This window comes from Harpia harpyja, chromosome 4 (genome assembly GCF_026419915.1).
Source record: "Harpia harpyja isolate bHarHar1 chromosome 4, bHarHar1 primary haplotype, whole genome shotgun sequence".
Lineage (NCBI taxonomy): Eukaryota > Metazoa > Chordata > Aves > Accipitriformes > Accipitridae > Harpia > Harpia harpyja.
In genome coordinates this window covers 44,215,936-44,232,422 of record NC_068943.1, presented here as the reverse complement: position 1 = coordinate 44,232,422, position 16,487 = coordinate 44,215,936, and the positions used below count along the sequence as shown (strand labels likewise).

General features: G+C 46.0%; 1 protein-coding gene across 2 annotated transcripts in view; it reads left to right on the top strand.

Annotated features, from left to right (window-relative positions):
* The window catches only part of POU2F3 (POU class 2 homeobox 3), a 43,422-nt gene that overhangs the window by 2,806 nt on the left and 24,129 nt on the right, over positions 1-16,487 (top strand). For both annotated transcript variants that reach the window (XM_052786500.1, XM_052786499.1), the window contains exons 2-4: positions 1,825-1,878; positions 2,689-2,757; positions 13,819-13,853. In XM_052786500.1, the coding sequence (XP_052642460.1) occupies positions 1,825-1,878; positions 2,689-2,757; positions 13,819-13,853 (158 nt within the window). The remainder of the gene's footprint in view (positions 1-1,824; positions 1,879-2,688; positions 2,758-13,818; positions 13,854-16,487) is intronic.

The window sequence follows — 16,487 nt, the reverse complement described above, 5'->3', positions numbered from 1 at the left end:
TATTGCCAACCTGGCAAAGCTGTATGGAAGGAGCCTGCATTTAGTTGGACTCTAAAAGTCTCACAGCCTGTCTTGTCTTGAGATATTTGTTCAGATGGAGAGGGGGGTCAAATCCAGATGCACCACTCTGTCCTGGTTTATAGTGGAAGACTCTTGGGTGTCAGTAAAAAGGTGTTGGCTTTATCTTGTCTACATTTATATCATATTAAAAAGTCATTCCTCTGCATGGCTGCTCCTTGTTCTTAAGGATCCCTTGGAGGATGACTGGTGTGCACTCCTGTCCGTAGGTATACAAAAGCTGGCCAGCCCCAAACCACGCAGACCAGTTAGCTTTGATCAAAAGGGTTTTCTTTTTCTTCCTCATTTCCCCCCCCGCCAAGATATTTAAACTGTAATAACTTGTGTACATCTATGATGGGAATTTGAATCTTTGTCAATATAAAATTCTTCTGCTCTATATATGAGAGAATCACAGGGTATCTTGTTATCTCCTGACTCCGGGAGAAGGGAATTTAACTGATGGGTAGCATGTGATATGTAATCAAGTCACAGCTGCAATTCCTCCTTTCCTCCCCGCCCACCCCAGGTTATAAATGGCAGAGGGGCTAAGGGCTTACTCCTGCTAGAGGGAGAAAGCTTCTCGTGGTTTGCTTTTGCGTCTTCCCTTCTTCAGCTCTGTGCCCGTAAGGGGCTCCTTGGTCTCAGGGATTAGATAATTTTCTTTCGCTAACCTGCCTTCATTCATTATTTGTGTGCTCACAATGAAACTTGCATTACTTTTTTTTTTTGCAAACTTGCAGGCTTTCTCACTAAAGCAAGCACCAAACTTCTGCATAGTTTATGATTTTTCTTACCCTATTTTATGAGAACTTGGCGCTTTTTTTTTTGAGATACTTTTTGGCAGCAAGCAAAACTTTGTGCTTTGTAGATTGCCTAAGTTAGGGTCCCTTGGCAGTATTACAAGACAAGAAGATGTTTATAGCTGATGATAATTACTCTTCCTGCAGTAGAAATGCTTAGAAGCCCCACTAAACGTTCGTGTCTTAATTGCAGCGGGTTTATTTGAAGGGGAAAAAAACCCAAACCCCACAACTCTTTTCTCTCTCCTTTTTCCTCTCACTCCTTAATACAATTTAACGAAAGGAAGTTTCTGAAGTACATGAATGTTTCTGCACTCTGTCTCTTGTATAAAACTTTGTCATTTTTTTCTTCCTTTATTAATTTGCTGAAGAAAAAGCTTGAAACTTTAACCTAAACAAAGCTATTCAATTTTGGCCAAAAAGCAGATAATTTGCCATTTGCACACTGGAAGTTTGAATAGGGGAAAAGAAAACCTGAATGAACAAAGAGGCCTGCCTGCTTTAGTGTGAGTAATAGAGGGAAATAGGTATAAACCCCTATGAGATTCTTCTCACCCTTTTGGAAATAATACAAGGCATATATAGGAAAGAGGAAAAGGTTTGCATGATGCCTTCAAGAAGGCTTCCACCTGCCTTTTCTACCCCAGCAAAACCACAGCAAATGCTGGCCCAGCTTCCACGCTGTTGTTGTTACCCGATGCAAATCGGATGACATCTGTGGCCAGGATTGGCTGCAGAAAGCACATGCAAATCAGTTGGGTCTTTATAAAAAAATATTTTTTTTTTTTCCCAACTAGCCTGGAAAGAGTTAAAATTCCCATGCAAAGAGTAGAAGAGGGTGAGGGGGTGTCCATCTGAATTTGAATAGATATTCTTCCTTCTTTCACTGGTGTGTACTTTGCCTCTTTTAAGGAGGAGATGAGCAATCCAGTGTAAAGTTGACTATTCCCACCTTTTCTTTCAGCTGTCCCCGAAGGAGAACGTGGCCCCGGGTGTGGTGGCAGCCATCACTTCAAGGGTAAATGACAAATTTACTGGCATTGATAAGGATGGGGGGAAATAAGCAGGAGCTTGATGGCAAAGTGCTCTTCTTGCTCCTAGGTTGGGGACAGTGCTTTGGAGCAAGGCACCTTCTTCGTGGTTTGTGAGGGGTGTGAGCACGGGCATGTGGGAGAGCAGGGTAAACAGTTTGCAAACAGGGATCAGATGTATTGAGAGAAATAAGCTGAGTTTGCCAGGGAGCAAGCGGAGAAGAGAGACTCCCCTTGCCTCTCTGAGAGCATCTTGCTCCGTGCCTGCCTTTCCGAGGCCAGTCCTCCCAGCATGTGCTTTGTACAGCACCAAGCACTGGCCCGGCTGAGCCATCTCAAGGGACAAGGAAAGGATGTGGGAGAGGAGGGGAAAGCTGGGAGGGATCCCCTGCCTCTACGGGTGTGGTGGAGGACAGTGTCAAACTGAGAGCCACACCAGCTGGTTTGGGAAGCCTGCATAAAGCACAGGGGGAGAGGCCACCAAGGCTGGTAGGGCTCCCAGTGGTTAAACAACCCCTCATCCTCTGTGCCGGAGAGGAATGATGCAAAAGGTGAGAACACAGCAGCAAACTGGGGAGGGGGAAAGGAATGAGGGGGATACAAAGAGCAACAGGAGGGAAAGTGCATCCTCGGAGCTGATGAATATTCTAGTGACTGTATGTTGAGGAATCAGAAATTTGAAAGTCTGATGGTTTATTATAATTACACATTCATTTGTGCTGTTTAGTGGAAGCCACATGTGCCTGTTGCCTGGGACTGTGACCTGTTATTAAAATCAGTTGTGCCTCCTTTTCCAGAGATCAAGATGAGCGGTGATGCGGCAGATTCCACAGATACTCGGCATGAACCTGACCAGGTGGAGCCAGGTAAGGAGGGTCCAGGACGTGGGGGGCAGGCGAGGAAGCCCAAGGAGGGAGGGGAAAGAAAAGAAGGGGGGGGGGCATGGGTGCTGGAAGTTTCTGTCCATGCTTTGCTTGATTCCTGTTGCTGCTACATTGCGCTCTTCCAACCAGCCTGGGAGTTGATCAAGAATGCGCTCTGGGCTAGGATTGCGTTCGTATCTTGATCAGCATGCAAAATCCTTCTGTAACAGCAGTGAATCAATGTGTGTCTCAGTAACGTCCCGTCCTCTGCGGTTTTAGCATGGAAATGTGCTCATGTCTTGCCAAAGGAATAATGCCACTGAAATAGTCTTGGTCTGCTCAGTTTAGCACAAACAACTCTTCGTTTTACGTAGGGTTTGTGTCAGGAACATTTCCTCAGACAAAACTCCCTGGGGACTAAGCCTTTTTTGGCCGTGTATATGTAGAAAAATGGGAGGAACTACAGGAATAATCAAATTCAGCTAGGTAGTTCCAGCAAAAATTTATTGCTCTTCATCTTGAAGCATGATTGGGTTTCTCATGTCCCCTACTCCCACCTGATGGCTGCTCAGACTCTCGCTGCTCCGTGGCTAGAAGCCCCAGTTTTCCTTGAATATGGAAAGCTGAAGTACAGGGTGATCCTTTGAAGATGATAGTGTTGGTGTTAGCACTGATTTCTTCCAGGTTACCTACCAACTTCTGCACTGCCACAAGGTGTGATATACACCAGAAAAATTAGTTTTGTATTTTCTGGCATCAGTTCTGACTGCCACTGCCTGCAGTGGGCTTTAGATGCAAGACCTTGGGTCTGTAATTTCACAAAGGCTCATATCATAGATTCCTTTTTAGGCAAATAAACAGCAATAAGAAATATTTTTAGCACCCACTAGGTATAAAAAATTAAGATTATTAGAAACCTTGAGGCTCATCTGTAGACTGAGAAATAAAAACCTTGTAAAACCCAAACTGGTAGAGACAATGTAGAAGAATGATTGTTCTTTGAGCAATGAAGAGCCCTAAGCGGGGTGGTGGTGGGGATATGTGAAACAGCAGATTAGAACTTTACATGAAATGATTCTACTGTTTCTCTTTTACTTCTGTCATTTGAGAGAACTTAGAAAAACTGAGATCTTTGTGAAGCCAGAGAACTCTAGGCATGTTTTAATGGGACTAAAACTACCTCTTTATTTACACCTTACACTGAGGACTAGACATCCTCTGTGCTTTTAGCTATTAAGCTGGGTTATTTGACATAATGTAAGCTAGAGATAAAATCTGGTTCTATTCATGTCCATGAACTCTGATTGACTTTGGTCAGGTCAGCTTCTGCTCAGGGCTTTCAGAGGACCCCAAGTTGTTTTTTGAGATAAATGTTTCCAAGCCGCCTTGCAACAAATATGTCCTCAACTTCCCAAGCTCTTTCAAAAAACCCTGGTAGCTGTTACAGGGCCTTATATTGGGAACCAGAGTCTCCTGAAACGTTTCATGCATCTTAGCACACAGAGATGATGGATAGCACAGTTGAATCAAGATTAGGGAAGGCTGTATTGGGGGCAGTTATTTGGTTTTGGTATTGGCTGTTACTAAATGTAGTGGGAGACTCTGGCGGCTGCTGTTGTTGTCAATAGTGTTAAATAGGCGAGAAGCTGGCACCACAGTTGATTTGGTAAAATATGTTTTTCAGCTTAAGCTTCCCAGACAGCTATTAGTGCTAGCTGTAGCACCTCTTTCTAGTGGTAATTGAGAAAAGAAAGCAGAGAAGTGAAGTCAATTTGTTTTAAAATAACAAAAATGTTTGCAGCAGCATTAGCTCTGCTCTAGGAGCCTTCAGATCAAGCAGGGAAATCAGAACAAGTAAATCTCCTTCATTTGCAAAAGAGTGGCACTTCCCTGCGGACTGATACAAGGAACCTGTTTAAAGTATTCTTTTTTTCTAATGCAGTCCCTGTGACTGGTTGATCTGTTCAGGATCTTCAGAAATCACCACAACAGACTCAGCTGGGAAGAGAGGCACTGCAGTGGGTTAGGAGCTTCTTAGGGGACACTAGCAAAGAGCCACAACCCCTCCTGCGGGCTGCCTGGTCCCTTGCAGGACTCGCAGAGAAGAGGGTGGCTGGGACAGGATCACACGCTATTGCTCAGCTCTATATGTTATACTTCAGGTGGTGTAACCTGGCACATCAGCCCGACTGGCAGTCACGACCAGGGGTCTGCCTCAATGCTTTTCCTAAAACCTCTACGCATCTTTGTCATTTGGGTTTTTTCCCTCTTTCCGACCATTCTGTTTATAAACAACAAAGCTCTTCCCTGGAAGTTTTTATTTTCCTTTACATACATTGTTAGAAGAATATTTACTGCAACAGCTAATAGTTTAGTGTTTTGTTTACTAGCTTCATGTGGGAAAATCTGTTTTCCAGTGACTCATTAATTGAAGACCCATTTCCTAATGAATTGGACCAATCCACACAGCTCCCCAGGAATCTCGTTACCCCCAAAGGAGAGGGCAGTTACCAAACTGAAGATATTATAGCTTATAAAGAATGGAAATCCTTCTAGGTGCATATTTACAAAGGCCTTTCATCACCAAAAGATGCAGACCGGCTCCAAGAAGAATTAAAAAAAAAAAAAAATACTGGAGGAAGTTGAGTGCCAAAATGCTTTTGTAAACCAAGCCCTTGATCTAAAACTGATGCCTAAAGATCTGATGGGAAGTGTCAGTAGCAGAAGCCTAATCTCATCCTTTCATATCTCTGCCAGTTCTAGGCTTAGAGGGGAAAAAAAGGGTAATTTGGGGCATTGTTTTACTTTGAAGGTGTTTAAAATAATCATGGGGTTTTTCTTTTTTGAGAATATTGTCAAATTGTTCATCTTTCGTGGGAGGTTAGGAAAGCAAAGCTTTTTTTTTTTTTTTTTCTTTTTCATCCACACCAATTTCATAGGAAACGCTTCAAAGCTTTTTAGTAAGATGGTCTCCAAAATCCCATGTTTGTTTGATTCTATCCCCCCGCCATGTCTACCGCTTGTAGTGAAATTTTACCATTTTACAAAAAGCTATGATTAGAAAAAAAAACTTTCTAAGGAATATCAACTACATGGCCCAGTCCTGTGAATCTTAAGCCTCCCTTTACTGTAACTCTGCCTTTTTTATCACAGTACACGTGTGAGGAGTATGTGGAATAGGCACGAATTACTTCCACGAGGGCTGTGGGTTGGACTGCTTTCCCCCATGGCCCAGGAGCTGTGTAGGTCAGCCCCAGTCCAAGCACCGGGTCATGCCTCCAGTCTGAGGGTCCTCTTTACCTGTTCCTGTGTGATGCCAGCGTGGTTTAACGCCTGGCGTGCGGCAGCTGCGGCTGGGCTCGCAGGCAGTCCCGCTGACTCCATGGGGGGTAATGACAAGCGTGAGTTTTAAGCTTGGCTGTAAGCTCTTTTCATCTGTTTAAACAGATGAAAGCCATGCCAGCAAGTTCTGGGTTGATTTTTTTATGGGAACTGTGGGGGCTTGGCACTGCAGAGTGTCGCCCCTGGTCTTCAAGCCGAGAGGCAGAGATCTCCCCCTTCTTGTGGTTTATCTAAGCCCTCTGTATCTGATGCAACAAAATGCTGAGGTGGGACTTGCCTCTGTCTGTCTGTTTGTTTGTGTCAGACACTTGTTCCCCGTTTATCTGCTTGATCAAAACAGGTTACACCAAGCAAAGCTACTTCCCTTTGATTTCATCTGTTGAGGCTATGGGGGGGAAGCCAAAGCTTTAACAAAAGGGCGATAGGGAAGCTCTTCAAACACAACCATCGGTAACTGAATAGCTGCAGGCGCTCCGAACATCTTCCCTCCCCACCCTGTAACACGGGGAACTGGCCAGCCTGCCAGGAGCCCAGGGCGGGGTGCGCGATGGGCATCCCAGTACATGGGGAGAGGAGCTGGGGTGTGTACATGTGGGTGCAATATAGGACAGCCCTACAGCATTATCGCTGCCTCCGGAGCAGCTGGTATCGCTCCCTGGGACGGTGGTGGTTGGCTGACCCGGCAGCTTCGCCCAGCTGGGTCGGGTCTGGGATCTGGAAGAGGAGCAGCCAGGTAGAGGAGCGCAGTTTCATGGGGAGGGCACGTGGAGCCAGAAAGCTGGGCTCTTGGCCTGCTTCTGACTCTGGTGGCAATGGTAGCAGGGTTATCTAACCCTCACAGCTTGGGTAACCTATCTGCGTGCATTAGGAAGCAATAAAGCAGGTCTCCTCTCTCTCTGAGGGTAAGAAAGACCCTTTCCTTTAAATCCCAAGAAAAGGAAAGTGCGAAGGAGCTATGATACATCTGCTTCTATGGTCTTGCAAAGTGTCTCTTTTGAGAAGACACTCCTGTGACTGTCGTTCTTCTCCCCCTGCATCCTCAACTTCAGCCAGCTTGTGCCTGTCGAAGGATGTCAGCGTGAGACACCTTCCTCCACTGCTGCCACAAGACACCTAAGGTCCCCTGGCAGTGGAGGAGAGAAAGCAAGGGCAGCTCTGAAACTGGACACCAAAACTTCCACCCAAGCAAAAACTCCTCCCAGTACCCTGGCTTCTATGTCAGTGCATTTTGCATTAAATCTGTATCAGGGCAGATGGAAAAACAGAGACCATGTCTCAGTCTGCCTCTCTGCCACACACTCCCTGTACAAACTTAATAAAGTCTATCTCTGTTCCTCAGCTCCAAAGTGAGGGTCCCGATCTCTTCTCCCAACTTTTTGCCAGGGTGTAAGCTGTTTGATGCAGGTGCTGCTCTCCCCACGGATGGGTACAACTCTGGGCACAATGGGCTCTGGGACGGCTGTTTTATCGTATTCCAATCGCAGGTGTCAGGGTAGGGTCTCTTTTAAACATGATGGCTCAAGCTGGAACGGGGTATGGAGGCTCTGACCCCTGTGCCAGCTTCTAACTCAGGCAAAAGGAAATTTGGAGAAGCAAGGGATGTCAGACTGAGCAGTGCAATCGCTTGTGTGAGATGAGTTGGTGGGTGCTCAGGCAGTGCTGCCTGGTGCACAGGGGCACTCCTTGCTGCGCTCAGCAGGCAAGCTGAGGGCTGCACAATCTGAGCTTTTTTCTTTTGCCTTTTGTTGTTACTGCTTCAGATCGGGCTGGAAACAGACTGCCAGGCCAAAGTCTTTTGAGGAAACTTGGCCTTCCCCAGCCCCGTGCTGAGCCTAGTCCTTGGCTACGCCTTTGCTCTCCAAGGCTAGCTCTCCCTCGTGAAACTTTCCTCAAAGCCTCCAGGATTTCTCTTGTCTCTTCCCCCTGCAGCCATGCACAGCCCCAGGACAAGTCCTGAAAAAATGAAAGCAGCAGCAGTCGGGCTGGAAACAGCTGGTTGCTATGGCAATTGGGCCTGCTCAGGATTTGCATAAGGCTGATGATTTTCATAGCACAGCCACATTTAAGGCAAGCAGGAGAAATTTCCATATTCCCAGCTCCGAGTCAGTTGGGGCGTGGGGGAGGCCAGGAGGGGGATATTTGAAATTCAAATGAAGGTGATTAGGGTTTGAGGTTGGGTTATTTTATTTTTTTTTCTTAAACATCCCATTATGGAAGAGGATAAAAAAGGATGGGGAGGGGAAAGGGGAACAAAAGGCTGGTTTGACTTGAATTAGAGGGGCAAAGGAAGAGCTGGTCTGATCTGCCTCTTGCCTCTGGTCTAAGAGAAGAGACTTGCCCTCTCCCAGCACCTGCAGGTGAAATGTTTTCCGTGGGAACAACTGCTGCCCTCGGGTTTCCTTCTGGAAACTGCCCGAGTCTCCCACACTCGCTGTCCTGCTTTCTCCCCCCTGCACCCTGCCCTACACGAAGGGTATATTGCACTCAGAGCTGCAGTGGGACTAGAAGATGGGATTTCTTTGAGGCATTGTTGACAAAGGAAAGGCATTTTTATAACCCAGGGGTTTCCACCCAAACGAAACACTTGAATCTTCAGTGAAAGCTTCCCCTGGAGTCTGTAGCCGTCTGACTGAGTCAGCACAGATTCACTTTTCTTGCTAACCAGTCTTAACTTTCCCATGGAGATGCTCTGATGCCCCGGTTTGGTCTGTTTGTGTCTTTAGAGCAAACAGTTAACATGAAAACTGCAGCCCTATCTGGCTGCCTCGAAACTCCCCATCCTGTTGACACTTTCCCCTGCTCTCTTTAAAAAGCACTTCTCAAAGTAAGCCTTGGCAACAGCAAGCATCCCAGCAGGGCACATAAGGATCTAGGACACTGACTGATGTCTGCTCAGCTTCAGTTTCTGCTCCCCAGTGCCACTGGACACAGCTGGAGGGAATCAGGGGTAGCCACTAAAATGGAGAGAAGGTCATTTAAGTGAGATCCTACCACCCGGGGCTTTTCCTGCTTGTTCTGGAGAAGTCACTGGTCTGGCTGCTGCGAACAGTAGCGTTAAGGGCTATGACCTGGTATTTGCTTGCATCCTCAATCCTGAGGAGTATATTTGATGCTGAATATCTTTTTTTGCTTAATAGAACCACATCCTTCTCAGTGCAGGTGAGCATTTTACTTCATTTACAGCATGTGGGTCAAGTATTGTTTATGGTTATAATAATTGTTGCCACTCTTTTCTTTACCTGCTCTTGGGCAATCTTAACTTCACATGTTGTTTGAGGTGAGAGATTTGATTCTCGTCTCAGCTAATGTGAACAAGTTAATTTCTCAGCTTCTAGAAAATGTACGTTGAAGGGCACTCTGCATCTGGCCTGCTTTGTCAATCTCTAATGGCATTGTGCTTTATCAGCCGGAGTGTTAAAATCTTCAAGATAGGTGAGATTAATCTTAATTTTAGATATTCAGTACTTTGAGGATGAAGTCTGACCTACTCACCCCAGGCTCCTTGTACAGTCAATGATGAAAATAGGTATCTCCAGAAGGTGATTCATCTCTCTGCCGTCTATCTCGGGGGTGAGATGAATTGCCCTCTGGAAGCGCCTGCTTCCTCTCTGTAGCTGTAAAGGGAGCCTAGAGCAATTGGCTCAGAATTAGACACCTAAAAGTTAGACATCTAAGCCCAGGCAGCTGAATCCCCTGCCTGGTGTCTGCCTGGCACTGTTCCCCCATTGCCATTCAGCTGTTCTGAATTTCCCTCCCAAACGCGGCAGAAAATTGATTCCCTGTGGGAATTCCCCAACACCTGTTAAAGATTGAAATCACCTTCTAATTCCCTGTCCCTTCTGTGCAGCTGAGATCAAACTGTGAGGTGAGTTAAGTGTGTAGTTGGGTGGGAAGGGGGATAAGGTTAGCTAGCTTTCTGGTTGCAGCCCTGTTTTTGTCATTGGGTGAAAGGCCAGGGTGGCTGTAACTCGCCGTAGGTGACATCTGCATGTTGCTGCGTGTGTTTGCCTTGTGAAGATGAAGGCGCACTGCAATCTTGATTTTACTTTTCTCCCATTACGGTGCTTTTATCGTCTAGTGCTGGACTGGCTCGGCGGCCTCCAGTAGGAATTGTGTCGGTTCTGATAGAGTGCTTGTCTTTGGTTTTCAGAGCAAATGCTGCGTTCCAGGTGGGGGCAACAGCAGCGGGTGGGGGGAAGCCGTCCGGAACTGTTCTGCTGCTCCCATCCCCAGAGAAACTTCCCCAGGCAAACTCGCACCAGATCTGATGCCAGTGCTATGCAAAACAGCTGCCAGGTGAACCAAGGAGAGCAGCGTAGTCCTTGTCTGCTGTGCTGCGGGGAGCCAGCTGAGCTTATCGCTGCCTTTTCCCCCCTGTCCAGAACACCCATAAAGAGGGGAATGAAGGCTTGTTTGATGGGGAGGCTCCTGGGAACCGTAGAGCAAGGGGCTCAAAGCAATCTTTCTCCATTTAAATCCCAGGGCTTCCCCAGTTTGATGCAATTTAAGGAGGGGAGGACTGTGTCTAGCAGACGCTGGAGACTTTGGATCACATTCTGTCTGGCTGGTGTAGCAAGAGGCAAGTTGTTGGCTGGTGTGAAGCTCCAGCAAAATTAGTGGAGTTCTGGCAGTTTACGGCAGCTGAGAATCTGCTGCCACTTACACTTTTCTTTCTTTTTATCTCCTGGAGCTAGAAAAGATTAAATCTTAAGTACAGATCCTCGTTGTTTGAACAGCCCGTTCCTTTAAGGAGAGAAATGACTACTTCAGTGTGAGTCCTGATGTTGATAGAAACTGGAAGGAAACTGAGTCTATTTTTAAAATATTTGTAGGAAAATTACTGATTTAACTGAAAGAGGAGAGTTGTTATCCCCATCACACCCAAACCTTAGCTTGCAGCTGGAATAATTCTAATTTCACTGAAACACAAGCTTTTACTGGAATAGAAAAAGACAAGATTTATTTGCAAATAAATCTGTGCACAAACACTCACTGGTCCTGCTGAAATGAAGAGATTTATGTATCCAGCTCCCATTTACATAACCACTGGGAGTAGAAATCACCTCGCCCAGTTTTAAATGTCTCACTATTGGACATCTAAGTCTGAAGTAGTTGCCCCTGGGTCCCTTTGTAGTCAATAAAGAGAAATAGTCATCTCCAGAGGGCCATTCATCTCAACTTGAGATAGGCGTCTAAGATAGGTCAGATGAATGGCCTCTGGAGGTGCCTATTTCTCCTCGCTGTCTACCGAGACAGCCTGGGGCAGTTATCTCAGACTTAGACGCCCAAGCTACGACTGAGTTAGTGTCAATCTCCATGCATATTTGCAGTATGTTCTACTGTCACAGAATACCTGGCTGATGTGCTCCTGCTTACCCCTGTCGACCTGCAGTGGGACATGCAAGAGAGCAGAGGGTAGGACTTGGAGGAAGCTGTGTCTGGCCTTGTAGGAGAGGAAGGGAAAACGAAAGGTAGAAGTCTGTCAGCTGCACACACTTGTGAAGCGAGGAAAAAAGAGATGGGAAGCTTGGAAGAGGAAGAAAGAATATATTGGAGAACTTGGGCCTCGTGGTAGCAATGTGAAGTGAAACTCCGTTCCAGCTCTGCATCTCAAGTTCCAAGTTTTGGGGTGTATGATAGTGACTCAGAGCCGTCATCACTTGGACCTAGGGATTTCCCTCAAGGTCTTTGAATCTTGCCTCATCAACATGCTGCATTTGAACGTGAGCGAAACTCTTGTATCCAAGAAACCAGAAGATTACCTTTTCCTTCCTGTTCTATTTTAGCAACTAGGAACTTTATTTCCTCCTTCTCTCCTCCTTGCCTTTCTTCCCTTTAGCTACTGCCTTTAGATTGCATCAACCCCCTATGGGTTTCAAAGGTAGAAACTGCAGGCCTTGAAGATCCTCACACAGTCCTGCTCAGGTGTGTGGATACTGATTGCAATCATCTATTAACACTATCAGCATTCCCATCGTTATATGTGCAGTTGTTGGCTCTTGGGGCGTAGAGCTGGAACGCAATGAATGAACAAATTCCTCGGGCAGGAGCAGCTGGAGAGAGGTGGTCAGGGAGCAGATGGTTACAGTGAGAGGCGCAGGAGCATGGAAGCGCGTGGCAGGTTGGAGGTTGTAGCAGAGTAGGGAATTACACAGAAGAAGATAAAGACCTGAGATTGGGAAGAGAAAAAGCTTTGAGAAGCAGGTCGGGAGGAAGACAGGAAGTGAGGGCAGGCTGTAGCACAGCAGAAACGCAGACAGGCTTGGGGAGAAGGTGCAGAGCTGGATCTAGGTTGAGTTGCAGATGGTGAGAAGATGGAGGAGATTCGGGGGGGGGGGCAACAGCTTGTTCTGCTATGAAATAGTGCTCTTGTATTTTTTGATAGCGAAAACCTACAGCTCAGCCTAACAAGAGCAACAAAGGCAGCTCAGTTTCCACAGCCAATGCTGTTAACATGTTGCAGATTAAATCTCCAGAGTTGTTTCTAGATAGCAGAGAACAGGGTGCCATGGAATTGTTATTGTTGACTCTAAAATATTTTGCCATCTATGAATAATTGTACCAAGCATGCTCCCCCTGAGGACCTCAAAGAACCATGCTGATTCACCTGGGAATATTATGTGTATAGTGCAAGTTGAAAAACTGCGTGCTAGATTAGGGTAGAGGCTTGTTCAGTTGAAGAAAGCAAGTCAATGGGAGAGTTGGATTTGCACTCTTGCCTGCACAGCCTCTCTTAACTGCTTTCCAACTTTTTGCAAGAGACACGAACTACTGAAAAACATGATGTGTTGAAGCTTGATCAGATTACAGGGCATGGGCTATGCTTTATGGGGAATGTTATACTGGAAAAAACAGGAGGAGGAGGCCCTGGGGGCTTGTGCCAGTGGGATGTGAACAATTTAAGACTGTTTATCACAAACTCAGTTGGTCTGGAAGAGAATGACTTAGGGGATGGATTGCAAAGGGAAGGGGTTTCTTGGGGTTGCCTTTGCAACTAAAGAGGCTTCGTGGAATCCCTTAAAGCATTCATATCTGTGGAGCGTACAACCTTTCCTCTGTGATGTTCTTGATGAATTTGGCAGGTGTGATGGAGGGGGGGGAATGTTTATCATCAAAGGGGAATGAGTGAGGGCCTGTGCGGTACCTTCAGGCTGAAACCTGTCTGATTTTTCCCCCTGTGCCTGCCAATCTCTTCTGGAATCAAGGAGACGCCTCTTGAGCACAACCCCACAGCACCCTCTGTTCCTTTAGATATCCCGTAATTACTCAGTGCCACACGGGTTCCTGAAGATCCCTGGTTTACAGCCTTGGCCACCTGTTTGCTAGCCTCTCCCACAGTTAGTTCTTGCCTTATGTACAGTGCCTTGGCCCTGGATTTCCCTGGAGATTTGTAACGTCCTCCAGCTCACCTCTGCTGGAATCTCCCTTTCAGTCGGTGAGCTTTCCCCCACCCTTGCTGCTTGGCCAGCTGTCTCCCAGGCAGAAGCACTTCTCTTATACTTCAGCAAAGGCTGATACCACCAAATGTTGCAAAAGCTGCCTTCGTACTTCCATTGCTGCATTCACGTTGATTCCACCTTCTTCCTCCTCTCCTTGCTCTTAAGGTAAACTAAGCTGGGCTAGCAGCGTGTCTTTGGTTATGTGTGTTCTAAGTTCTGGAAAGTTTGTATCAATGCTGACTGTCATTAATACTGAGATATTTTTCTGCTTGTTTCATTGTAGGAAATGAACAGAATGGGCTGGACTTTAACAGGCAGGTAAGACGCTCCCTGGGTTACCAGGTATTCTCCTGCTTTCTTGAATTGCTGTTTTTTAATTGCTCATCTTGCTGAGTCCCAGGCAGCTACTGCTAAGAGATAAAAACTGTTAGGTCAGAAGCTACCATTAAACAGACCACATAAGTCCTCCCAGTTCCCCTTGTGGGATAGAATGACAGATTAAACTTCTGGTTTCCAGGCCTTCCTACTTTATAGAAGTTCAGTTAATTATAGAGTTTCTTGAAATCACCATTTGCTTGAGGCTTTTTCTGGCTTTTTAATTTTTTTCCATTGTCATTTAGAAACAAAAGGGACCTCAGTTACACTGGTAAATGTGCAAATCCCGCCCCAAAGCCCCATGCATTTCTACTGCTTGTGACACTGGCTCTGAAAGCACTGTGGTATGCAAGTCTAAGAGCACGGGGCTGACTCACAGGAGTATCAGCAAGGACTGAAGATGAGGTGGTTTGAGGTCTTGGAGTGCGTAGGTCAAGACCAGGCCTGCCTACAACGGCAGATTCCTCTTTGCAAGACAGTGGGGAAAGGGACAGCAGATAAAAGCAAGTGATTCTTGCAAGGCAAGCAAGCCCTAATTGCAAATGAACATGTGAGAGACCGTTGTCTTTGCTGTGTTTGCTGTTATCCTCCTGCTTCATACAGCTAAAAGCAACCCCCGTCTCACTGAGTGCCTGGAGATTTTCATATGTGGCTCTAATAAATCCCTGAATCTCACATTAGAATTGCAAGGGGAGGAAGCTGACAGCCCTCCAGAGCATATAGATTTTGAATCTGTGCAGACACATGAGAAAATGCTCTCTGAGTCCAGAGCTAAGGAATCCTGTGGAGCCATCAGTGGAGCTGGACTCAGACCTTGTAAAGAAAAAGAGGACATCTAGAGAGCTAACCCACTGATCTGCTGCAGAACTCCACGGGTTGGCTGGGGAGCTGGAGCAAGGAAAGCAAAAGGGGCTGTAACTCCACGGGCTGTCACTAGCATTTGAAGCAGATGTTGGCACTGTTAACAGTACAGCAGCCTACTTGATTCCAACCATGCGTTCCCTGAGTTCAAGGGTTGCAATCCTTTGCAAAGGCTTCCTGCTAGCAGCAGGTGGGCAGCTGAATTTTCTTGCCATGACTTTTCTGTCCTTCAAGCTTGCCTTGGTGGCTCTTGTCTGACAGATGTCAGCAAGCTGCTGTTTGTTTGGTTGGTTTGGCTGCTATGGTTTTGGGTGGGTCGTAACTTCCTATCAAAGGTGTCTTAACACGTTCAGCCATCTTCCAGGTTTTTGGAATACCCAGCTGAAAACAAAAAGTCTTGTGTCTCCAGCTCTGTGGATTGCAGAGCCCAAAGCACAGGCTTTCTACACGCCAAGAGAAGAATCCAATCTGCTTATAACTAGTGATAAAAGAAAATTCCCTCAAGATAGAAATAAGCTATGAAAGTACAAGATCATTACATGTTGCAAACTTTTCCTATGGCAACACCACAAAGATGTTAGAACTGGAAGCTGGGCTGAGGTTAATCAAGGAAACGTTATTGACTGTGGTGAAGCAGTGCTGATTTACACCCACTGATGATTTGAGCCATTATCTTTAAGGTCCTAGTTTTCTGCATGCCCCTGAATGAGTGGATGCCGGTAAAGTTGTGGGGGCAGACAGCCTTGCAGTCAGTAGGATTTGGGCCAGAGTCTGCTTGATAGAAATGTCCTCCTCCCAAAAAGAGATTGTGATTTTATGACAGCCTTCTGTAGCATTCACTTCCCACTTCTGTTTTTCTCCTTCCACCAAAGGGGTACCACAAAATCCTTTTCATTTGCGCCAGCACTTCTGTGTAACCGACTAGCAGATCTGACTGGGGACTTATCAAGGTTTGAAAAGCAAAAGCCTGTGAACAAGCTCATTTTAATTTTAATTTTTTTTTTTTTTAATCTAGACCGATTCCCCAGAACATAGATAGTATCCGCAGAAGGGGTTTTGCAGTGATGTCGGGGATGGGTTTATAACAGTCCATGTGAGTGGACATAGGGGTGCGCAAATGGCTCTTTGTCTCCCTCTCTTGGCCCTCTCAAGGCCATGTGTAAACTTGAGCCATTATAGTTATTGTTATTATTATTTTAAATGCACATGAGCCCAAATGCACACGGGTTATGCACTCACATTTCAGGTTGACCTCAGTTATTGGTGAATTCATCTTCAATTCAGCAAATAGATTTCAAATGACAAGAAAAAGGAAGAAGGGAGATATGGAAATATCAAAGTGTTTTCATGTAAAATCAAGTGCTGAGCTCTTTCATTAGGGGTGGAGGTTGGTGGGTTTTTTAATTTTGGTTTGGGGTTTGAGGTTGGTTTTGGGTGGCTTTTTTTTTTTTGTTACCTTGCAATTCAAGTTTTCAAACTGAAGCCAGAGAAGTATGATTTGAAACCCAACTCCAAACTGAATGCAAGAGCTGCTGAGCTCTCTTTGACTTTATTTGGAGTGCTGGGCGCTAATCACTTTGAAGATCATAAATCTCACATCATTTAAGCCTCTCCCCCAGTCTTTGTAGATGGCCTACATTTCAGGTCTGTTTCCCTCCCATGTTATGCTCCAGGCGGGAAGAGAAGGGTGGAATGACCTTGTTAGACCCCTTGCTT